The 25774-nt window shown below is 45.1% G+C and overlaps 2 protein-coding genes across 6 annotated transcripts in view; one reads left to right on the top strand and one right to left on the bottom strand.

The window, feature by feature from the left end:
• The window catches only part of LOC135917503 (uncharacterized), a 321200-nt gene that overhangs the window by 177487 nt on the left and 117939 nt on the right, over nt 1-25774 (top strand). The gene's annotated exons all lie outside the window — the stretch shown is intronic.
• LOC135917506 (alpha-N-acetylgalactosaminidase-like) overlaps nt 1-25774 on the bottom strand; it is a 35774-nt gene that overhangs the window by 5338 nt on the left and 4662 nt on the right. For both annotated transcript variants that reach the window (XM_065451084.2, XM_065451083.2), the window contains exons 4-7: nt 22419-22593; nt 18233-18327; nt 15396-15557; nt 11924-12121 (exon numbers count right to left, since the gene is read on the bottom strand). In XM_065451084.2, coding sequence (XP_065307156.2) covers nt 11924-12121; nt 15396-15557; nt 18233-18327; nt 22419-22593 — 630 coding nt within the window. The remainder of the gene's footprint in view (nt 1-11923; nt 12122-15395; nt 15558-18232; nt 18328-22418; nt 22594-25774) is intronic.

Genomic DNA, 25774 nt, shown 5'->3' with positions numbered 1-25774 from the left:
CACCGACTATTCGCACTCAGTGAACAGCGTAATAACAGGTTGCGTTATCTTGTACGACTAAATGTAACCTACATGTTTCGCTTCTTAGATCAAATAAAACACTGTCCGTATTCGACTTGCAGCAACGGTGCACGCCACGGCGGAGGGATTGTGTGATGTCCGCTACTCCTTTTCTCTTAGGCAAACAGCACTTATAAAAAAATGATGTGCTAAGAGGAAGAAACGAGAAAAAAAAAGACAGAGACAGTACGTAACTAAATTGTCTGGCTAAGACATACTGCGTCATTCCTTGCCAAATTTTCTACACGTGTAGCTCAACCATCTCAGATTTCCTTCTAAAAAATCCGCGCTATCTACGGTTTGGCATCTTGCACGAAATATTTTTGCCAAATAAAAGAATCAAATAAAAGAAATGAGCGGCGGAGACCGGCTGAAGCAAGCTATGGACACGTCACCACGTGATCAAACACCGGGGCACCCTGGGAGTGCGGTTAAAAGCGTCTGTGTCCAACTTCTGTATTGAAATGGTCCTTGGGACACGAAATCAAAACACTAAATCAGCTTAGACTCATTAAGCGTTCGTTTAAAACTCCGTTGCCGTTAATTTTGAAATAATAGGTTGATTAGTACAAGAAAAAATGAGGCCAAAAATTTCAATTTTTGAATTTCGCGCCGAATCACCAACGCCGCTACATCACTGTAACGTAACGAATGCCAAAATACTTTTTTGTATTAAGACCGCACTGGCTCAGCAAAAAGATCCCGAAACTCGTCATGTTCAATCTTTAGCTTATTCAGAACATAATATAATCCACCTTTATCGCTCAAATATTACGAAGGCCCTGGAAGACGCTGTCAAAATCAATGATGTCACAGCGATCTGGTGCGGGAACTTCTAGGAGGCGTCGCCACCCGTCTCTTTTGTTGCTGCACTCTTTCTGGCTTACCAAGCATCTTATCGTGGTAAGAATGATGTTTGTCGATATTGTAGAAGGGTAACTGACTGAAACAGAATAACTCATTTTTTTTTTCGTTATTGTAGTATGACCAGTCTGGTCGGCTGTTGCTTAGCGTGTTCGTCGTGGTGACTCAGCGACTGTGACGTTCTGTCGCTGAGCATGAGGTCGCAGGCTTGATGCCGAACAGCAAAATAATCGTCGATGTACTGATTACCGTACTGCTTAAGAAGACAAGTTACGTTAAAGTACATATTAGGTTGCGAAAACGCATTTTCAGATGGCACGCTAATTTTCTTGCGCGGTTGAACGCTAAGCTTGCTTGAAAATTATTATTGTTACTTTCAAATACTGCCACCTTGCGTAAGCAAGACATCGCAGGAGAGAGTACATAAGTCTCGAAAACAAAGAAAGATTAGCAAACATATTTGGGCAATTGAGTAACAAATTGATCATGAGGCAATTCACGCAAGGACACTTCAAGGTTATTCCAAAGTTCAATGGTGGGAGGGAAGAAGGAAAACTTAAGACAATCCATAGAAGACTTAATGAGAACAAGGTTCAAGGGATGGTATGGGGTGCTGTGCCGCTTGTGATAACAGTGGGCATTCTAATGCGGGAGTGTTGATTAACTATTTTGTGCAGGCGAATGATGCGCTCGCGTTTACGCCTGATTGCTAGTGGGGGGCAGTGATAGCTCGGCTGCATAAGAGGTAGGGAAGAAGAGGCGGTCAAAGCTGCGAAAAATAAATCGAATTGCTTTCTTTTGCACTAATTCAACTTTATATACATGGCAGTCATGGTGAGGGGACCAGATGGTGGACGCATGTGCGAGTGGTGGTCTTACCAAGCTTTTGTTGGCGGTCACTTTGCATTCTTTAGGCGCGCTCTTAAGGGTTCGCTTTAAGTAACCCAGCTTTGGCTGTGCTTTACGCGCAAATTATGTCTATGTGCCTGTGCCATTTCAAGTTAGACATGAAGTAACTCCTAAGTATTTATATTCATACTACAGTTATAACCATACGTGAAGTTTAGAGGGTTTCTTTTTTTTTGTAAATGTCTTCGATATACTTTTCTTAAAATAACTGGCCATCTATCATTTCCTACTCCAGTCCCAGAAGAGTGAAAACGCTTCGTTTATTTTCTGCTCGTCATTTGGGTTAGAAACACTAGAATAAAGCACGCAAATATCGGCATATAAATTTATTTTAACTGAAGAATCACCAATGGCCTCAACAACATCATTAATATCAATAAGAAACAAGAGTGGCCCCAAGGCCGAGCCTTGTGGGACCCCCGAAGTCAGTTATTGTGACCGTCTGTGCATGATTAAAATCAACGTACTGAAACCTCGAACGTAAATAATCAGTTAACCAGGCAAGGAGCTCATAATTTTTTATTGATTAATCCAAGTTTACCGACGAGCTTACTGTAACATCTCGTATGAACTGCTTTTGAGTAAACTATGAAGATTGCGTCTATCTGCCCCTTTGAATTTAATGCTGAAGCAATGTCGTAGGTGAACTCGATTAGTTGCTATTCAATAGAAAAGCTTGACCGTAAGCCGTGTTTTGTTTGAGATAGAATGTCATGTTCGGCGAACTACTCCACAATATACATGTGAATTATATGCTCTAACAATTTACAGCAGGATGATATCGAGGATATTGGCCTGTGGTTGGTTGTGACATGCATTTTGCCATCTTTATGAATAGGAATGATTCGAACATTTTTCCAGAGCAAAGGCAGAGTTGTTTCCAATGACCGCTTAAAGATTACTGTTAAGAATCGCGAGCTTCACTCCGCGTATCGTTTTAAGAACATATCTGGGATACCATCTGGTCCTTCACACTTTGTTGCGTCAAAATAAGCAATAGGCTGTGTACACAGGTCGCGACTATATCTGTGGTTGGGAAGGGGGCTAGTATTGCTGTGGTATTAAAAGGGGGAGGGGGAAGTGGTTCCGTCGTCCAAAGTGAGGACGGGATCGCTAAAGGCCGGAGAAATGGCCGAAGGATGACAGCAGGACACATCATTGAGAATGAATGAAGAAGGGTTCTGATCAGGAGGAACGACTGCTTTCCAAAACTTAGCTGGCTTTTCTTTCACAAAAGTTACCAGAGCATTGTTGAAGTAAAAGTGTTTCGCTTCGGCGAATTCAGCATTTAGTGAAGCTTTTAGGGAAGCAAGTAGACAGGTCTCGTTGCGAGAAGAAAAACTACGGCGCTTCCGGAGCCTTTTAATGCAACGATTGAGCTGAATTATTTCTCGCGTGTGCCAAGGTTTTCAACCTTGGCGCTTTATAGAACTGTAGAAGACGTTGTGACGTGTGCATTTTACTGTGCTGCAAGATATTGCAGTCTGTCTACATCGCGAGAATTACTGCACGATAGGAAGTCGTCAAACAATGACCCGAGCATGTCAGTAATAGAGTTGTCCGTGCGAGAAAAATCAATAACATTTCTGTATGATGGCTACTCTGGTGCACGTGCGATATTACGCGTAATCAAAGCGGCTTTGTGGTCTGACAGTCCTTCGACAACACTGCGGCTATAACCATTTTGCGCTAGTTGTGCGTCTATGAATATGAGGTCCAGGATAGAAGATTCGCGGATGGGCGTGTGAACGGTTTGAGTTAAATAAAAAAGAAAGTTAACCACGGCCGACCAACAAAATAACTTACTCAATTGATAATCGATCATGTAATCGATTTCCAAAAACAGGGGAACCTTTGATTGCAGGATTTCACGTGGAGCGTTAGAACTAGAAACCAGAGCAGGCGGTCAACATGATTTATGAGGGTACGCCATATTTACACAATAACCACATTGTACAGTCGCAACAAAGAACAGCTCGAGCATAACTATAGGCCTTATAGTACGCGTAGGAATCTCAAAACTTTTTACAGAGGGCAGGAGAGGAATTGAAATGACACTTAAGGGCGCTGACACGAGCGGTAACACTGAAGCAATTATGTGATGCATTTTGCTAACTTCTTTGTGCATATACCTTGAGGCAAGTCCACCGAACAAAAGAAAAATTATGGACTTGCATTCATAGAAGGCTAGGAAGCACAATACACATGAGCTCATAAAAAATAACATAGTTACGAAAGCTTGCAAATTTCGACTAAGAGCGATGGCTGCTGACTACGATGTACAATATATGGCACAGTACCAGTAGAATAGCAGCAATCTGAATGAACGAAAATTTTGCCATATCAAAAAAGAAGCAGTTGATTCTAAAAAAATCAATGGTAATAATTCCTTCAATAAATAAACGTGGAGTAGAACTTTACTGAACAAATTCAGGAGCGAACGAAATATTTACATATTTAAATCATCATATTTTATACTTGCAATATTAACCTATCTACAAGTGGAGAAGCATGTGACGACGTCTAACTTCGGCACAGAAAACTTAGAAGAATGCGCTATATGTGAAATCAAGGGAACTGCGTCCCGTTTTCCGTCACATTGCGTCACATTAGCCCACGTAGGACGCGGGCTAATGTGAGCGATGGACCTCATGTTTTTATTTCGTTGTTTTGAATCAATTTGATGTTAAGACACATCGGTTTCTGGGCGTCATCATTGACCGCAACCTCTCGTGGAGCCCTCACTGCGTCTATCTGAAGAAGAAGCTAGTCGCCATTGCTCAAGTCTTCAAATTTCTATGCGGGAAAAACTGGGGTACACCAGTCCATTCTATGTTGCAGCTGTACAGGGTTCTGTTTCTCGGACTCCTACGTTACAGCCTACCAGTGTTGTCCAATGCATGCAAGACGAACTTTCGCACCTTGGAGAGCATACAAGGTCAAGCCCTACGCACGTGTTTGGGGCTGCCTCGGTGCACGTCAACAGCAGCAACAATTGCCATCGCAGGAGACCATACAATCCAGACACATGTAGCTGTCGACTCTCTCAGAGCGCACATTCGCCATCTGTCAAGGATCCCCGACCACCATTTGGCCTCCCTACCAGCCGAGAGACCTCAAGCGACCTTTTCACGAATGATTAACGCTCATCAAGAGTACATACCAGCAAGTTTTACACCGGCGGCGAAGCCTTCCTCCCCCCTGTGGTGCCTGCGACAGCCTCAAGTGAATTTTGATATTCCTGGAATTACAAAAAAGTCCAATCATCCATCGCCGGCTCTAAAGCAACTTACACTCATATTCTCATATTTTTTTTCTCATGCTTTCATTTTTGTCACGCTCTTCTTTCCGTCTTTATTTCCCCTTTCCCTTCCCCTAGTGCAGGGTAGCAAACCGGACGTTTTAAGTCTGGTTAACCTCCCTGCCTTCCTTTCATTTGCATCTCTCTCTCTCTCTCTCTATTACTGCACCAGACGTATCATGACCGCATACACATATATACCGATGGTTCAACCTCACCTACCAGCTCAACTGCCGCATTCGTCGTTCCAGCCAAGAACGTTACAGTTAAATTCAAACTGTCGCACACGACTACATCTACATCGGCAGAACTTGCAGCTCTCCATGCCGCTATGATGTACATCACCGAAGAGCCAACAGAGAAGTGGGTCGTATTTTGTGACTCCAAGGCAGCCCTTCATAGCATCAAGTCCGCGTTACGTCACAGAACTTACGAGCAAATGACATCTGAAATTAGGGAACTGCACCGCCATGCTCTGGAAAGAGGACACCACATTGTATTTCAGTGGATTCCTGCTCACTGTGGCATCGTCGGCAACAACCTAGCTGACAAGGCTGCCTGGTGTGCCCACGAAGATACAAAGACGCGTCCAACACCTTTGGCGAGGTCGGACGCTGCCAGAGAACTTCGCCTACTTGCGCGCAAGAAGTCCCAAGATCTCTGGACATCAAGTGGCTTGAATTGCAGATTACGTCAACTGGACCCCACGCTACGGCTACAACTGCCACCTAGCCTTTCCCGCGGCGAAGCAACCTTGTTGTGTCGCTTGTGGTTGGGAGTGGCGTTCACGAACGCATACTCCTACCGTATGGGAATGGCCGAGAGCCCGATGTGCGACTCCTGCGGGTGCGAGGAGTCCATCGAGCACGTATTGTGTACCTGCCCTCGCTACGATGTCCACCGCCTCCCTCTGCGGGCAACTTTACACAGACTAGACTCGAGACCATTCACCGAGTCAAAGATACTCGGACCGTGGCCACAACCGTCACTGGCTCGAAAAGCGATTCGTGCACTAGTGCGGTACTTAAAGTGCACGGGCTTAAGAGACCGCTTATAGTGTCATTGTGTAAGGTGTCCCTCCCACATGTACTCAGTGCTGACTCTCTCCCTTTCTTCCTCTTTCTATTCCCCTTACCCCCACCCCCAGTGTAGGGTAGCAAACCGGATGCTGTTCTGGTTGACCTCCCTGCCTTCCCTACCCTTGCTTTCTCTCTCTCTCTTGAATCAACTGTTGAGGCAAGCCTGGTGAGTCAATCTTAAACAGTCAACTATGGTGTTCTTGATATAATTTAGCACTTTCGACATTTCACTTTTTATTCTGAAAAGCTTCGCTTACAGAGATAGCTAGTGCCGGAAATTGACATCTGCCAGTGCGAAAATTGCTCTAAATATCCAAAGCCAAGCAATTTATAGGAATTGCTTCACTTTTTGTATTCGTCCTTCAAGATGTCGTTTGACTGCAGTGTAATTACTTCTAATCAAAAGAAATCTGACATTATCCAAATCGCAACTGAATAGATTTCGGAGCATTTGTAGCTCCTTTTTCCTGACATCAAGGTCAGAAATTCGCTTGCAAAATTGTGTGTGCAGATCACCGAGAATTCTTGCCACTGATATGGAAGGAAACGCCTTATTAATCTCTGCACTAAACTTTGCACAGCAGTGGAAATGCCACCACTTGCATTTTTGCGCCTACTTCTCGAAAAACTGTAATTTTGTTTTGAACTCTTTTATGTATGTCCATGCACAGGTCATGAATGAGGCGTTCATCTCCTTGAAGCTTCATATTGATGATTCATGACATCTGTTCAGCCCAAGGAAAAGGCCGATTTTCAGAGCCACTCTTAACTAGACGCTAGTGGCTGCCAGCGATCCTTCTGCACAAGGAATCGTTTATTTTTTCCCTAACGTTAAAGAAAGGCAAAAAAAAATGTTCCGCCGATCAGTAATCGAACTGCCGTGTGGTACGTCCAAGGAGGTTTTAACCTATTTTATATACCTGACTGGGTACGTCACGTTTACGATCTCACGATTACGACACCTTCAGAAATTTGTGAAACTAGCTTTCAATGAGCCCATGCGACATCGTAGCATTAGTAGCTCGAACAAGTTTCAGACATGCCCCGCGTATTTCCCGAAGAGAGCCTGCTCAACGTGCTGCACAATAACATTGGATGCTAGAATTCGTGAACTTCGGCAGTCGTAATTTCTCCTAGATATCCTTTGTTAACCTTGTACATGTCCCCCCCCCCCCTTCATAGACTGTGACAGATTTCAGTTTACTCCAATACATTCTCTATGCGGACATTCTAATTCTTTGGAAATGTCCTCTCCTGTTGCCATACCATCATGCATGCTTTGCAGTGGCGTAGCCAGAAATTTTGTTCGGGGGGGGCTACGCCACTGGCCCAATATATATATATATATATATATATATATATATATATATATATATATATATATATATATATATATATATATATATATATATATATATATATATATATATATATATATATATATATATATATAGCTGCACGTTGCAGCTCAGCCTCCTCCTTAAGAGGAAGCTTTGGCTCGGGTGCTCCTATTTAAGTACATGTAGAAGGGGAATTCGTTTTTCCCTGTAACCACTTCACCAAATTTGACGAGGTTTGTTGCATATAAAAGAAAAAGTTTAATTCTAGTGACTGCTTGTTTCGAATTTTTCATTTAGTTGGTCAATTATTTATTAAAAATTGGCCAAAATTGAAAATTTTCAGAAAACGAAACTATCAAGTTTAAAACTCCGTGACTCAACAATGAAAAATGATATTACAATTCTGGGAATTGCATCTAATAGTACATCTACAGCGGACAAAATAGATATGCTACACATGAATCTAAAAAAAAATTGGTATTGTGGAAATACGGCTTTTGCAGAACCCTTGTACACAACGTAACCAATTCACGTAAGATACAAATTGACACAGCAAACTTGTCCGCTTTGACTGTTATAATAAATGCCGTTTACAGAACCACAATATCTGTTCTTCATGCATAGCTATTAGTTTTTAAACGTCGTGCTTCTATATTTTCAAACTTTCGAATTTTTCAAAATATTTTAAACAAAATTCAGGCCCTAAATCGAAGTTCTGTTTCCAATAGACACTAGGATTTAACTTTCTCTCTCAAATGCAACCAATTTCAATAAAAGCGATTAGCAGGATGATCTCAGAAAAGCGTTTCTGCGTTTTACAAGTATTTGAATAGGCCGCGTCGGATTGGGCCCAAGCTAAAGCTTCCTCTTAAACAATTTATCGAGTGATCAAATACATGAATAAATAATAACTGCATTGTCATTGCAAAAGATGCTGCAAACGAATTCTTGAAAGCTACGCACTGTAAATACAAGTAAAATATGTATTTTTTCATAAAATATCATACTCGTATGCGCCAAAAATTGTGCCCAACATAACTGACGTCAATGCTTCCATGTTTTTTTGTCTATTTATTAAGTAAAGAAAATATCACACGAACTTTAGAACTATATCAGTTCGAAACCAGGAAAGCAGTGCATGCCGCTGATATGAAAATTAAAACGCAATGAATTTTATTATATGGGGTTTTACGTGCCAAAACCACTTTCTGATTATGAGGCACGCCGTAGTGGGGGACTCCGGAAATTTTGACCACCTGGGGTTCTTTAACGTGCACCTAAATCTAAGTACACGGGTATTTTCGCATTTCGCCCCCATCGATATGCGGCCGCCGTGGCCGGGATTCGATCCCGCGACCTCGTGCTCAGCAGCGTAACACCAAAAACGCAATGAACTGAACAAGTTGAGGACAAATATGTTAATGAAACTTTGTCATTCAAGAACCGTGCTTACATTCTTGTATATATGCAATGGCCAGTGAAAAATCTCAATGACGCTGTCGATGGTTTTGGCCCGGTCTTGGAATGTCTTTGCAACGTCCTTTGAACCGTTTGCTCCAACGCTTCACAGTGGTCAATGAATTGAACTGTTCAACGTACACGGCAGTCATATGTTGATTAATTTCTGTTTTGGAAACACCTTCAGCTGTCAAAAACTTCGCGACACCGAGCTGTTCAACTTTTGAAGTGTCCATTATGTGACGCAACCATATTCAACCCAGTGTATGAGAGCATTAAAGAACATTTATCTTCACACCTGCGTGTCACTTTTGTAAATGAGACATGCCGTTCTCCTACGCACATGCCTCGCAGATAATGAACCGAACCATTATTGCGTGGTTAGGGTAGGCTCACTTTCATTTGACTCGCCCTCGTACATTAGAAATGCAAAGATACAATGGGGTATACAAATGCGAAAATACGGCTTGATAAAGGACAAAAAAGTGTCACTGGAAACAAAGTTCACTGCATGTATACACAAAACCTCGCAACAAGATATTTAAGTATACGTATAAGTCTCCAATGAATCTATGTATGTAAGAAGAAGTAACTGTATATAACGCGTCAAACAAGGCAAATAAACATGTTGCACAATCATAGATTCACAGAATCCTAGATTCCGCCCCCATTCCATCCACACCCCCAATGTATTGCGCGGGACGGAAGGCGGCGCGCTTGCTCCCCGCTTTTCTCCTTTGCGCACACAAGACACCCACCATCGTCGGCAAACTCATTCCACCTCCCCTCCTACGCTTTCACTCGCACATACAGCATGCAGCGCGTGGTAACGATGTTATCACCCTTGGACTTTATACGAAACATGAGGGCGACGGCGACGGCCGGAATGCGCCTGGAGTGTCCATATAATTGCTTTCGCAATAATATAATAAACGTATCCGGCAACTGAAGCGTCCCGTCGCCCATTACTTTCCGCAAAAGAAGTATCAAAATCGAACTTTCACCATGCGACAATTCGCTGCGCCGCAACAACGTACTTTTTTCTGTGAGGCGGAGGCAACGAAATGAAAAAAGAAAAAACGCATAGGAAAGTATTTTGGCCAGAATCGAATGCCTACTTCGGGCACCTAATGGGGCTACGGAGGGAATACCGAAGAAAACATGAGACGCTTGGTCCACTGAGAACCATACGCATGCTGCTCAGTATCCTACAGCGGCGAAACAAGACTTTCCGGAAAGGTTCCGCTCAAGGAATGCGGTGCAATCCTTCGAGTCCCCACAGTGATGGCGACGAGCGACCATTGCTTTTTTTTTCTCGTCTGCTAGCCAGAAAGCGTCCAAAACTCTGTCAGGTGAAAATCCACTCGGCCAGAGCAAACCGAACGCGCACCGAAGTGCACCGCACGGTGGTCGGGGCCATACGAGAAAAACGTATGCGCTCTGGCTGGCCCTGGCAGCCTGCGGGTAGGGTAGCGAGAACAAAAAAAAATTGAAGAGGCTCAATGTGTCCTCGCGAATAAAAGTCAAAGTAGAAAAAATAAATAAGAACGTAGTTACTTTGGCTGGCTTTAGTGTCTTGACACGGATGTTCTGGCATAGGTTAAAAAAATGTTGATATTTTTTTTTATGTGACATGACGGCACAAATGAACCACCCCAACGCTTCGTCTCATTGGACCTCGCTGCCTGCTTTGTCAACACGTCTGCTAGTGTGTTGATTTGGCTTGTCTCGTTGTATGTTCCGATGTAAGACTTTAAAAAAGTCAATAGACCTTTGGCGTCAAATATTTATAACAACATTAAACTCACAAAGTTCCGCAATTGAAAATCTAAAGCACAACTTTGGAAATGTCAATGCACCTTTCACATCAAGAGCTTATGAGATTTATACCCATAAAGTTTCGCAATTGATATCCATGAGCTCCATAGATTCCGTGGCCTCAGTGAGATGCCGCGGCGAGCCCGCTCACCTTTAAAGCGCCCTTGAAACTTTGTGCCCGGATGGGACTGCTTGGCGTTATGTGACTCCCGGTGTATGGGCGTTGCCACGAAATCTAGCCCGAGTTTGCAATCTTCACGGTTAAATGTGTTTTCGAGCGTCGAAAAGACATTCTAGACAAAGTTCAGGGTGATTTCCGGCGCCGGGGGTCGCTTTGGTCGGCGGTGCATAGACAGCACGAACAAATTTCGGGGGGGGCTGAAGCCCCATAAGCCCCCCCCCCTGGCTACGCCCCTGATGCTTTGGACTGAAATTTGCTGAATGTGACAGACTGAAAATAATAGCTTTCTACAATACACAGCTATTCACATGCACGTAGTTTCGTGGGAAATGAACTGGCAAAAGCTATCTGGATTAGCGCGCCTGCGCGAAATTTAGAAAGCTTCGGCGTGTCTTCTGACCCTCATGGCTGAGACGCTAATCGGAGCCACACGCGCTCCCCACGCGACGGTCGTATGAGGCTCCTGATTCGTCGACGCTGCCTCATACTAGGTGACGTCGTGGCGTAACATTGTAACTGCAGTGGAGAAACAGGTTTTGTGGTGAAACCCCGCTCTCAGTAGGAGGCGAAAACAAATCGCTAGAAAAAGCGGCCCCTGCGACCGTAATCAGATTGACCACTGGTGGCCGCGGGCCGGTCGAAAGTCCTCCGCGGGAAGAAGTTTGAAGACCTCTGTCCTAGAGGTGAGAAAACATCTTGCTGAAGACTGCATAGAAAATCGCGCACTGTAACGTGAACTGCAAACTGTTGATAACAGAAAATGCGCATACCTGTGAGCGAGGGCATTTAGTGATCCATTCAGGTACTGCTGACTAGACCATTACATATTGTACAACCGAGGAAGGCTTCACTAATGTCTCATTGAACGCTTAATTAAAGCGGGCGAAATGAGAAAAGGCGTTCGAAAGCTCACCGTCTGTACTTTCCGTCCCGATAACCCCAGCGGATCCTGGTTCACAGCAATGACAGCCTTGTTCTGCAGGATCTTCTTAAACTCGGAGCGCGTACGGCGCAGGTCGTTGGACATGAGCAGAGGAGCAGCCATTATGGCCCAGAGCGCCATCTGGGCCTCGCTCTGGCCGTAGCTCAAACCGAAATTGCCAATGACCAACTGCGAGAGGAAGCACAAGGTTAAATAATCTCAAATCAAATAAAATCGAACCAATTTTATTTCCATTCTGTCAAGATGCAAAAAGGACTATGAAAAGAAGCACTTAAAAAAAAACTTGGAGGACGCTCAAGCTTCGCCTTCAATAGTGGAACGCGATAGCGTTATCGCACCCCGTTCGCACCGCTCGCTCATTCGCTCGGCATGCTCTTGAGTCACACAAAGACGAAACGTGCTCCTGAGCAAGCGGAATGAACTAAATAACTCGATGTCTAGGAGGGAGAAACTATCTACGCGAGCCAAACGTCGTGATCAGCACGGACAGCCGGGCCGTGACTCGCCATGAAGGCGGGCGCGATCATGGGGCTGACGCCTCGATGGGATCGTCCTCTATCTCGCTTGGGAGCACCACGCAGGCGCATGACTTCTCGCCAGCAACACGACACACATCGCAGGGGACGCTTGCCCACCTGACGCGCTACGGCGCACCGATCACATCAGAGGCGTCCCGCATCGGACGCTGCACCTAGGAATCGCGCCGTGAGCGGTAAGAGGAGCCGCGCAGCCTAAACACGAGGGTTCGAGTGACACATGCTGGAAGTTGGAAGGGGGGAGAGCGAGAAAACTTATTAAACGCAAGGGTATTGGGGCATCCTCGCACCGATCCCCGCACGGCCCCAATGCGCTCAAACGAGAGGAAAGGCAGAAGAGGGCGAGTAGCGCGCCACCTGTCGGGGCAGCGCCGTACATTGCGACGAGGGGTTTTCTGTTTGCCGCAAGATGGCTCTGCGTGTGCGCCAAGCGCAAAAGAAATGTAGCGGAAACGTACTTCGCTACGCGTTTAACTGCGACTTCTGTAATTTACATGCTCATAATCACCGATATACACCGCAGTATAACTTTCTACGGCACGTTTCTAAGGCAACACCGCATTCACTAGAGGCGCTTTTGTCCCACTTTGAATCATCGAACTCATGGCTGTGTGGTGGCGTCTCCGTTTCACACTCCGGAGACCCTGGTTCGATTCCCACCCAGCTCATCTTGCAAGTTGTTTTTATTTATGAATTGCCTTCCGCCATTTTTCGCTCACGGCCAACGCTGCCAACGCCGACGACACCGGCTTTTCTGCGACACGAGCTCCTTAACGCTGTCGCGTTGAAACGGCTTGACTAGTTCACAGCCCCATAGAAAAATTTCGGAGTGGTAACAGCACTACGGTAAGCAAACATTCCACAAGCACAGAGAAGGCCGCTTGACAGCTCTATAGTTAAATAAAAAAATGAAGACGGCTTAATGCAACTGCCGTAGATCAGTGTCACTTTGAAGAAGCGGCGCAATTCATGCATCAGTGAGCTTTAATTATTCACTTTTCAGCATAAAGTGCATTGCTTTGCAATCTTTGAATTGATTTTTCTCAGTTTACGCATTTTGGTCAAACAAAATCTCACGGAAAACTGTGATTTTCAGGCTACTTTGCCGAAACATGCTTTCTTAATTTTTATCAGGAATAAGTTAAGGCACTTTTTAAAAGTTTCTAAATTTCTTGTAACACAATGAAAATGTCAGATATCTTACAAATAATGAGAAAACAAAAGCAAACATGGTTTTAAATCACGGCATTTTTACAGAAATTGCATGAAAAAGGAACAAGTGGTTGCCCCTATACTGCACCATGAACCACCCAGAAAGCACGTATTGAAGAAAAAAATGGCTGTGGCTTAGGTAAGGTTAAGCCCAGGATGCGAAGCATACTAGCCTTTATTTTAGTTGTTGAACCACTGTTTAGCTTGGTGAACTGCTGTTGCTTGGCTATAGTTGGTTCGGCTAGACGAAGAAACAACTCATGCGTTACTCTGCTTCGCCTTGGACGCCCCGCATTGGACGCGGTGAGCGTCGAGCAACGCAGCGTTCGGCGCGGCAACGAAATGTGCGCCTGAGCAAGCGACGCACGCCTGAGCCTTAGAAACAGCTCGTTTCTAAGGCAACACCGCATTCACTAGAGGCGCTTTTGTACCGCTTTGAAGCATCGTACTCGCGGCTCAGTGGTAGCGTCTCCGTCTCACACTCTGGAGACCCTGGTTCGATTCCCACCCAGCCCATCTTGCAAGAGTTGAGCCAAAGCCACTTCTCATCTGTCGTGACGTCACGGTGTCACGTGATATTCAAGGCGACACCGCCGCGCCAGAGGAGCTGGGTTGAGCTCTCGTAATATGCTTCGCATAAAATGAGAGAGAGAGAGAGAGAAGGAAAGACAGGGAGGTTAACCAGACTGAGTCCAGTTTGCTACCCTACACGTGGGGAGAGGAATGGGGAGTGAGAGAGAGATAAAAGTTAGGTGCAGGATGTCTATAGCCGGGCACTTAAGTCTGTTGCCTTCAGATAGTGAAAAAGCGCTCGAACTGCTTTCTGGGCTAATGAACTGCGAGGCCAGGCTCACAAGATCTTCGCTTCCGTAAATGGCCTGTCATCCAGTCTATTCAAGGCACACTGGAGAGTCTGACGTAGATTATCGAAGCGAGAAAAATGATTAACTCTATAGCTTCCGAAATAATAATTTTCCTGTGTTGACACACTCGAATGCTCAACTGGTCATAGCTTTCTTTTCTACGTCAAGGTGATGACGTTTAAGAGTTATTGTAATGACAAGACGACAAGTCCTCCCACAATGTTTCATTAAAATCAGTTATACGGTTTGAAAGCTGAGCCCTCAGCTTAGCATGGCCCACAATTAACCCACGCAACTCAAAATTTGCCTGTACACTACCCTTATCATGCCACCAATTTCCTGAAATATAGATTTCCTGAAGAATTTAGTTTTCCCAAAACAGTGTCAAGACACGCTAATTACACGAATCACTTTCATCGCAAAACTGCTTTTGTCAAGTTGCATTCGTGTGCAATGGTAAAAGGATAGTGAGCGGGTTTTTTGCTCGCCGGAGGTGTTATCCAAACTTCGCTACCATTCCGGTCCTTTTTTTTTCGAAATTTCCATTGTAAAGAAACCTGAAGGCAACAAATAAGTGGAAAGTTTGAAAGCGCTACATTTGACGCTAGCCTGGTAATTTCCGGATTGTGGATAAACGTGAGTCTCCAAACAAGGCGGGATCGCCGAAATGAACTGTTAAAGTAGACGGCAACGCGAGTACGGCAGCCCCCCTTTACACCAACCCGAGCGTCAGCTTTATTGGCAAATTTGCGCTGGGTCTATGCGGACACTCTATGAGTACTTTGTCACGTTCAGATACTGACGTTATAGCATACACAAGTTAGTGATCACCATATCCGGGTCATTCCAGCGTCCCGGTGCTGCTGCGCGGGCCAGGACATCCTGCTTCTTGGCATAGTAGTCAATGACACCCTCCACGCTTTGCCAAATGTCGTCGATGTCGTAGTTATACCTCCACATGTTACAGTGGTGGCCGATCAACTTGTAGTTTACCTGAAAAAAAAAAGAAAATGAGAAGCCCGAGGGTGTAAAGAATGGTGGCGAAACCCGTAGCGGTGGCTTAGCGGCTATGGTGTTGCGCTGCTAAGCACGAGGTCGCGGGCTCAAATCCCGGCCGCGGCGGCCGCATTTCAATGGGGGCGAAATGCAACAATGCACTTGTCCCGTGCATTGCGGGCCCGTTAAAGATCCACTGGTGGTCAATCCGGAGTCCCCCACTACAGAGCGCTTCGTAATCAAATCGTGGTTTTGACACGTAAAACCACACAATTCAATTCAAGAATGGCGGCGAAATGGGGTAGTTGGTTTTCCTTAGTGATTTGAGTATATCACTGTCATAAATACATATATTCATATATTATCTGATATACGCAACGATAGAATATATGACTAGGTGTAAAGAGAGAAGCTTGGACAGCTGCTAAAGGGAGACTAAAGAGAAAAAAATAATCTAAGCTGCGTTAGTAAACTACCCTTCCACAATACCAATAGAGCCACTCAGCATCGCGAGAAGACGTTTATTGCTAGGCCAGAAAAGGCGCAAGGACGAAAGGCGGATGCCGCCTCCGCCTTGAAATTCGCGCTCCAGAGCGCCGGGGCGTCATGCATTTTGACGCCGCCGGCTCAGGTCTTGTTAAATTTTATCGGTAAAAATGAACTGCATTGAAGTCTGAAACCGCCAAGGGCTGAAAATAGGCATTTGCAAGAACCTTTAGTGAACCACAACGGCGAAAATGCGAAAACATAATTTGCAATCCATGACGTCACACTCTCTGGGGAGTCGGCGCGACATTCAAGATGATACTTTGACTATAATTTTCTGTTCTAACAATCCGGGGGTGGGGTGGGGGGGGGGGGGCGTTCTGTTACTTTGAACTCAAATAAAGTAGAGTTATTGAAGAATATATATCGATCTAAACTGATTCAGCTTTCATCTTTACCATCCTTATAAGATAAAGCTTTACGTCAAGCTATCTGACGTGTATAGACCGGAGCAAAAGTTTAGAAAAACACCAATTTTGTACTGAAGCTCTGCAACATTGAATTATCTAAATGCTCTACATATACTTGTTGTTAGCTTGAGTTTTAAACTGTGGTTGCTAGAAGAGAATACCACCATCTGAAACATTCACATTAGTAATAATCATGTACATAGTACGCGAATTTTCCTATTTTGGTGCATCCTCATTCAGAAAGCACGCTCTGTGCTTTTTGTGTTGCTCAAGGTACGGTTTTATAAAAATTTTCATTCAGAACGTTTTCTTTAAGTGTTTTACATGTGCTTTAGATCCCTTTATCACTTATTTTTTTTACCTATAAACAATAACCCTATAATACCTATAATAATACCTATAAGACAACCCAGTGTTAACGACGTTGATATGAGGCATAAGGACACTCACAGTTTACTAGGCAGGACGCCTAGAAAAAAAATAATCTGCTGTCCATGGTCACCAGATTGTCTGAGCCGCCTTGCTATGGCGGCACACGCAGCTGGGGCTAAACCTCGATTTCCGTATCACACAACATTCTGCGCTAAGAATAGTGGCGTATCCACTGAGTCACAGCGTCGGATGCAGGTGATGAATATGCTCAGGAAAAGCCAAGCGCGAGTGCAGCAATAACAAACGCCTGCAAACGATGCAGCGTATCACTACGTGTCGCTAAGCCAGTTGGTCCACACTTCTTATACGGCGTTCAAGACGCGAAACCATGCGAAGTAACAACCGCAGAGGAAAGAGCCTTTTTCCTGTCCGGTTATCACTTCGCATGGCTTCGCGTCTTTTCCGCCATAAGGAGAGACGTAGCGCAAGTATCGACGCGCAGACACGAAGATCAATTTACTACGCGTAGAACGAAATTTACGTATAAAAAGTGAATGCGCGCCCTTTCGAGCTGACGATGAGCATAGAAGTTACGGGTCGCCTTTGCCGCCGAAATTTGTTGCTCGCCTCTTGTCGTTCTGTGCGCTGTGTCACGTTTCTACAAAGTCGAGAACGTCATGTCTTGTCATTCAACACCGCTATAATACCGAATAAAACTTCCGCTTTTCTGCAAGGTCCACCATGGTGGCTGAGGGATGCACTCATTGGTGAAATGTGTAGCGCATCTCTCGTCAAATTTCGCCACTTCGCCTTGCCGGCTCACGGAAGCTTCGCTTTCGCCGATTCCAGCACCCCGTGGGATATGAATAAATCATTTATCGCAGTTCCACGTGGCCGAACGCTCGCGCATTCTTTTATCTCGCGACCAGGCTCATGAGTTTCTCCAGTTTGAACCAACGGTGAAGCGAATTGAACAGAAAATTTCTCGAGTTTTACGGTGCCAAACTACAATATCATTGTGAGGCACGACGTAGTGGGGGGCATCATATTAGTTTAGACCATCGGTGATTCCTTAACACATACCTAAACCTAAATACACGAGCGTTCTTGCGTTTCGTTCATTTCTATTTCTGACACGGGATTATGAATTACGTGCTGCGTGCAGTGTAGTAATATTTGGTTCACATGGTTGCAAGAGCCTGGTCTACAAATTGGAAACGTTTTCTTACTATGTTTAAAAAGTGTTTCAGGGCCCCATTTAATTAAGAAATCTTCGAGGTGTTCACACCTTGAATGAATACATCAAACACAGTGGTAATAGGTGATCACAGAAAGTGAACTTACAGTAATATTACGGAAGTTTTGATAGGCAGGCCAACTGCACGAGTAGACCATCGGTCGTCCAGTCCTGTTCATAGCGTCGCCGAAATCTGCGTACACTGTGGGAGGGTGGAAATAGAAGCACTATTCATGTTAATGCGTTAAGCGAATTCATGAGAGCAGGAAGTGGATTAAAAATGCAGAAATACTGCATTGCAGGGTACTGAAACCGGGTTATACAAGCCTACGTTGCTTGAGCGCTAAACTCGCCGCGGTGGCTTAGTGGCTATGGCGTTGCTCTGCTAAGCAAGAGGTCGCCCGTTCGACTGCCGGCCGCGGCGGCCGCATTTCCATGCGGGCGAAACGCGATAAAAAAATTGAGGAGCCATTTCCTTCTGTGAAAAATGGATTACCAGTGAAGCTGTAGCACATCACACAGAGTGTTGATAATAACTAGAGATAATGCAAGGGTAGACGTAATATTTTTCATAATTTGGTAATGGCAGCGACGATAGCTGTGTGATTACTGTGATATTCACTGGTTGGCTTGGTTACAACCTTAGACAGAACCTTGGACAAAGTTAAATCTATACCCGACCATTGTTGAGTAGCTGAGTGACTTGGATTGGTGTGGCACTTCAAACCGAACTCTTCTAGCACAAATTGAATGACCCATTTCTAGTGTGGTTTTGAAATGTCCATATTGAAGTCTCCAACAGTCATCACAGCGGCAGTGTCATCACGGCTAACCCATGCAACGTGCGTGGTCACAAATTTTTCCATATCACAGTTGGGTGTGCCTGGAGAGATATACACAGTGGACATCACAATTCCTTCTTTTGTGTGTACGGAACAGACAACCCCACAGTGGGTATATCCTTGTTCTCTTGCGAGTCAGGGGTGTGTGACTGTACCTACATTTTGTCCTTTGCATATACGGTTTCAACAAACGATTCCGGTATACCCACCGGTTTGAAAGAAGGCACCTTGACTCATTTCATTTATTATTATTATTATTTATTATTATTAGGGGCCAAATGCTTGGAGCCCGTTTCACCTCTCCGTGGGTCAGCCCGGTATTGCACTATCTCCGGCATCGGCCGTTGCTCATGTTTTTTATTGTTGAGGCACAAACACGAAAAATACATGGAACCCTAGCCATATACAGCTTCGCTGTAAAACGCTCGTGTACCGTGCATTGAATGTAGGCTAAAGAAACCTAGGTGGTCAAAGTTAATCCGAAGTCCCCCACTACGACTTGCCTCATAATGAGATCATGGCTTAGGCACGTAAAACTCCAGAACTTCAACGCTAAAGCTGCATATCTTTACAATTCGTTCATGTCACTATTCAGAAAAAGGAAACGCACCGAAGCAGTAATGAGTTATTCACGCACTATTCGTAGACAACATTGCTCATGCAATTATTTCATATGCGCTTCTTCCTAACGCAAAAGATTTTCACAATAAAATGTTGGCAGTTTTGCCCGAAGGGCTCAGCACTGACAAGGATAACAAGGTCTAGCGCTGCCCTTGACTTTTTCGGACGGTGTCCTAGCCGTACGCGGTTGCGGACGCGACACACACGGGTGAGCCAAAATTTTCGACACCCTTACAAGCGTTAACACGCCATGGAGGGGCTGTAATGACATTGCACAGGCGCCACTGCACTGCCCGTAAAAAGCCGCGCCAGTAAAATTAGAGCACTTCCAGGTTTGAGCACTGATAGGGCTTTGCACTTTTATTAATATTTAATAACATGAGAAAATTTAGGATAAAAGGCATGCGCTGTGACTGTTGTGTTTCGTGACATTTAATTGCGGGCTGCCATTCCTAAAAATTCTGAGGAATAATTTAGTCAAGAACAAGACCTGGTATGAGCGACTTCAGTCATTGAATAGTCTTGCAATATAACCCGCATATAGAGCCTGCATATGCATATAGCATACACATACCTAAACATTTGTGGAGCGTTACGGCGATGCCGATGGCGAAGGGCGCGAAAACGTGCTTGGAGTTCGACGAACTCCGCTTCCAGAAACGAGCGCTTCTGAAGAAGAGATTGCTTCCTGTCGTGTGTCTGCGGGCAAAACTCCTTTTCGGGAGAAGTCTTGTTGCTCAAAAGACTTTTGAGTGCCCGCGTGGCAGGGATAGAATCGTTGATTGCCCGGAAGCGCGAGAAGCAGTCAGGGATCTTTTAATCCTATCCCGTTCCACTCTTACGGGCGACGCTTAAACGTCCTCCTTTTTTATTTTATTTTTTTTGCATTTACCCTCATCGCAATGTTGCCGCCATGAATCTGATCCCGTGGCCTCGTGCTTAATTAGCCGCGCAATGCCGTAGCCACCAAGTCATTACGGTGGGTGGCCAGCCAGCCAGCCAGCCAGACAGATTCAAAGTGCCTGAAGTACTGCTGATGGAGTTCTATAAACTCTAAGAAAAGTTAAATTTACATCTGTTGCAGTACTGCACGTAAATATGAACTAGAGTACTGTAGCTAGCTGGGCGAGTCGGTACATCTGCATAATTATTACGCACAGAGCGCACTAACAAACATGTACGAAGAATAGAGATACTTGCACTCGTGAATAGCGCTCGTGTTTCGTCTCTATTCTTCGTCCGTGTTTTTAGTGCGCACTCTGTGTAATAATTATACGTAAATATGAAGTGCTAATTATCTCAGTGAAAAATGATTCTCTTTTGGATGTGTTTACAGGACAACATCTACGCCTGCAGGCTGTGCAGGCGTAGAGGGGCACTCTTCTATTAAGAGTGCATAAATGCACTGCAAGTGATTCTAGATGAAAAAGAAAATCAAGATGCATCCTAACCTTTTCCAAAGCCCACAAGTATCACTGGAAAGGTGCAAATGATGTTGCGCACTAAGAAACTATACAGTTACATATTTTGTATCCGCATCGCCCTCAAATGCATGCGGCTACAATAATTACGTCGCCTCCATTTTCGCTTGAGCTTTGCAAATGGTATCGCAAGAAAGGCTAGTCACGTGGGCCAACATATGGAAAAAAAATAGCGCGGACGCTTACTTAAAAGTATATGCGACACCTTTCCCTGCGCTCCACAAGCATGTGGGTCAATGCTTTTCGAGTGAGCAGACAACCTTAGCAGCGTTCATGCTTGCGAAATTTGCATTCACGATAGTTATTCTGTTGTTCAACGGCGCAGTCTCAACGACGTGGCTTTGTGCAGAGTTTCCTGGCATACACCGGTATACCGAGCTGGCATGTACTTTTGGTGTAGCTAGCCCTCTGGCTTTGGCCAACACCTCGTAGAAAAAAGGTCTGGGCGCTTTAAGGCCTGACGTCAGCCGTGAAGGCGGAGATGAAGCAAAGGTCGCTTGCTTCCTACAGCATGCAATGATGTTCACTTAGAGCATCAGCCTTCCTAGATGACGCGACAGTCAGTGCACGCGGGTCTCTTTTCATCCCAGAGACGTTGATCCGGCGTCATGCCATACGCGCACGCGAGAAAATGTATAAGGCCTCACCGACATCGTGCAACGCAATGAAAGGGGAGTGACCCCATTCACCAAATTTTCTTGAACAAATAGTTAGGCCTCAAATATTAGCCCTTTCCCTCTTCTGACGTACAGGCCAACGCTATGATCCTAAACGTTTTAGCACAACCCACATGCACGTACTGATCAACTGCAACTAAGCGATGTTGGGTGGGAAGATTGGCGTTTAACACGTTTGCGATGGCACTAGAAGCGTTATTATTTGCGGACCCTCTCGTACTCTCTTGACTGTGGCTCTGCCTTGCCGAATAACTCACACTTGAAAAAAAGAAAACCAAAGTTACATCCCCTGTGGCGAATCGAACGTCGGAATACCCGGCACATTCGTTACGGTGGGGCGAACAAATGATAAAAATAAATGCCTCATCCCACAACACGTATATATATATAGCAGGCTGGGGCCAAGCACAGCGGCCCGATGCTCTGACCACTGCATTATAATTGCCCGCACGCACATCCGTCATACCGATGCCATCCGAGCCCCTTGAGATGATCGACGCGCGTGTCGTCACATTGCACAGCACGTGCACGCGCGTCAGTATCGTTCACGTAAAGATGTGGCAACGAAATAGGCAAATTTTTAGCATTTGATATTAATCGCTTCACATAAATTCCAAGATGTGCGTTGGATCTGCACCTTTTTTTTTAATGGAAATGAGAGAGAACACTTACGCCTCTTGTATTCCCGGATGTTGGCGTAGCAGCCATCCATCTTGACCATGTCCGCACCCCAATCGGCGAAGGTCTGAGCGTCCTCTCGCAGGTGGCCCTTGCTTCCACAGTAGCCTGCGCACGTCTTTGTCCCTACGTCGCCGTAGATCCCCAGCTTCAAACCACGAATGTGCATCTAGGATGACCAGACAAAGAAAAAAAAGAACAAGTGAGAGAAAGAGAATGCAGTATGGTTCCAGCAATACAGCCATATAGTCACATTTTTGTGGTACAGTGGTGTCGTCGTGAATTCTCAGGATCTTTGAGCGGCCTTCCGCTATATCTCGAAGCATGAGAAAGCCATCTGAGAATTGCTCTAGGGTCGCTCCTACTTATTTGAAGGAAAAAAAGCAGGCCGACTTCAATTATTTCCCTGTTGTTGGAAAGCGACATTAAAGCGACAGAAGTAAATACTGTCGCTTTAATGGCTACGTGCATGGTTGAACAAATCTTTTTTAATGCGTTAGCATGAAAAACGTATTTGCAAAGCAAAGTAAATGCAAAAAAAGCAAATGCAAAGCAGCGTGTGCCAAAGCCCGGAATTTTTTTTTTTTAGAAACGTAACGATCAGTTACATTAATATCACAGCTACCTTGCGCATATCTCATATGATTACAAAAAAAAAGAACTTCTAGGTGCGTCGTCTTTCTGTTTTTTCTGTTTTTTTTAGACAGTAATCCGTAATTTTTGTTTCTTACGGCGCGTCATAGCAACTCCACGTTGGAATCAGCTAGGATGAAAGCTGACGTCATGATTCTGCAGCGCAGCCTTCGTGGGGGCAGTCACTGAGAAGTTGCTTTAAAAGGCAATTATTAATGATTACAAAATAAAAGTCAGGTTGTGTACAGCTCCCTAAATTATACAATTTTTTCCGACAGCTCTTTTCTGCTTACTTTCTCTGTTCTTTAGTCAGTAATAAGTAAACGTTGCCACTGACGTCGCATTTTACCCTCTCCACGTTGGAGGCCGGCTGGGAGTTCGTGCGACAGCAGCGGCAGCGTCCGGTCGCGCGGTATTTTATGCGAAGCATATTAACGTAGGTTTCGGGCCTTCGCGCGGCGCCCGGCGGTGGCCACCATTGACCCTGAAGTGGGGTCACGTGACATGACGTCACGTGATGACGTCACACAGGCTGCAGATGGGGCCTCATATCGCGCCGTCGGTCGCCTCCCGGCGGTGGCCACCATTGACCTTCAAGTGACCTTCAAGTAGGTCACGTAACATGACGTCACGTGATGACGTCACACCGGCTGCAGATGGGGCCTCATATCGCGCCGTCGGTCGCCTCCCGGCGGTGGCCACCATTGACCCTGAAGTGAGATCACATGATGTGACGTCACGTGATGACGTCACACCGGCTGCAGATGGGGCCTCATATCGCGCCGTCGGACGTCGCCCGGAGGAGGCCTCCACGCTTCGGTTCGCGCCGTCGCGCGCGACACGGCGGAGGCGCCACCATCGCTGCATCACGTGATATGTGACGTCACGCCAGGGATGAAGCGGCACGCGCCCGCCGTCGCGTCAGTCTCTGTGCCCGCAACCGCGCCAGCGTCTTTGCGCCGGGCGTGTATGCGGTCAAGATGCCTCCAAACGCTAAGAATATGCTAAGGTTAAGCCAGGTGGATGCCAAGCATCCACTGGGCTTAACCTTGATAAGCCTCCAATTTTCTTTTTGCGCCTCGTCGCCACAGGTTTGTCGGAGTAGAAGCATAGCTGGTGTGAATACACGGACAGAACGGCGAAAACTAGCATTTACTTCGCGGCAATTTCACTGTAATAAACACGGCAGAGTTATGCGACCTTACATAATCACAGTCCAATATTCAGCGAAGCTGATTCTGTCGAGCAATGGCATTAAGTATTTTAATTTCCTGCAATTTAACCGTGAACAATTAAATGTTCCCCCGCTATGACTCACCTGCGTGAAACCTTCCTGGCATATAACGCTTTCCACTACTGGTTTCAAACATTTTAGACAAAGAGTACGTCGCCCACAGACATTAGAATTCGCAAGAACATCAGCCTTTTTCACCAAATTTTGACATGGTGGCATTATAGCTTTTTGCGGACAGCCTTTGCCCTTTGTAAAAACCACAAATAATGTTTCGGAGCGCTCGTACACGCAATTTACTAGAAAAATCGCATTTAAGCCTCACACTTTGACCTTCAGCTACACGTCATGCATCATCATTGTCGTCGTCATCATAATCATCATCAACATCAGCCTACATTTATGACTACTGCAGGACGGAGGCCTCTCCCAGTGATCTCCAATTGCCCCTGTCTTGCGCTAGCTTATCCGAATTTGCGCCTACAAATTTCCTCATTTCATCACTCGATCGCATTTTCTGCCGTCCTCAACTGCGCCTCCCTTCCCTGGCACCTATTCTGTTATTCTAATGGCCCACCGGTGATCTGCCTTACGCATTACGGCTTGTCCAGCTCCATTTTTTTTATCTTAATGTGAAGTAAAATATCGTCTAACCCCATTTGCTCCGAAATGCAAACAGTGCCGGAATGCAAACAGCAATTCTATGGATTCACACTGTGAGAGGAGGAAGAAGTTGGTGAGAAGAGTTTGGTTTGTAAATGAAGGGAGAAGCATGAAACATATTATAATAATATATTTAGAGCTTATAAACCACTTGTTTACGTCGCCGTGGACATGCTCATTCTGGGTTTGTGCAAATTTCGAGCTCGGGATAATATGATATATCATATCATACGCCGTTCCGAAAGAGGAAGCTTTTGCTCGGGGCCAACTGCAATTTCCCCCTTCAAATACATGTAAAATGCCGAATTGCTCTTCGAGACAACCCCTAGGCCGGTTTGAACTAATTTTGTTGCATTTTACAAGAAAAGTTCTGTGCCAGCAACTCTCAGGCGTTTAATACTGAATTTATTCCTAAAATGTTTTACAAATATTGCCGAGAATTGGTGAGTTTAGAAAGATTTAAGCATTAGATTTCCAAATCCGTTACTCTGCACTAAAATATGTCGCAGCCCTGCAAACTGCATCTGCTATATCATACAAAGCGGACAAATTCAATATGTTAGTTTGCAGCTTACGCAGAATTGTTTCAAAGCTTACGAGGGCTTTACAAAAGTCCTGCTCGAAAATTAGATACATATCTTAGCGTCCAATGCATCACATCAATTTGAGTGGTTCAGATGTCTTAAAGGGTGGACTTTACAGAATGGTGATACTTATTATTGAGTAAAGCAGTTAAAAACTTGGTGCCTGATTATTTCCTTTTTTTTCTCTCAATTTTCAGGTATCGTTAAAAAAATAACTTATGGCTGTATTAAATAGTTGG

This window comes from Dermacentor albipictus, chromosome 3, assembly GCF_038994185.2.
Source record: "Dermacentor albipictus isolate Rhodes 1998 colony chromosome 3, USDA_Dalb.pri_finalv2, whole genome shotgun sequence".
Taxonomy (NCBI): Eukaryota; Metazoa; Arthropoda; class Arachnida; order Ixodida; family Ixodidae; genus Dermacentor; species Dermacentor albipictus.
Note: the sequence above shows the minus strand (reverse complement) of the source record. Positions and strands in the feature narration are given on the sequence as shown.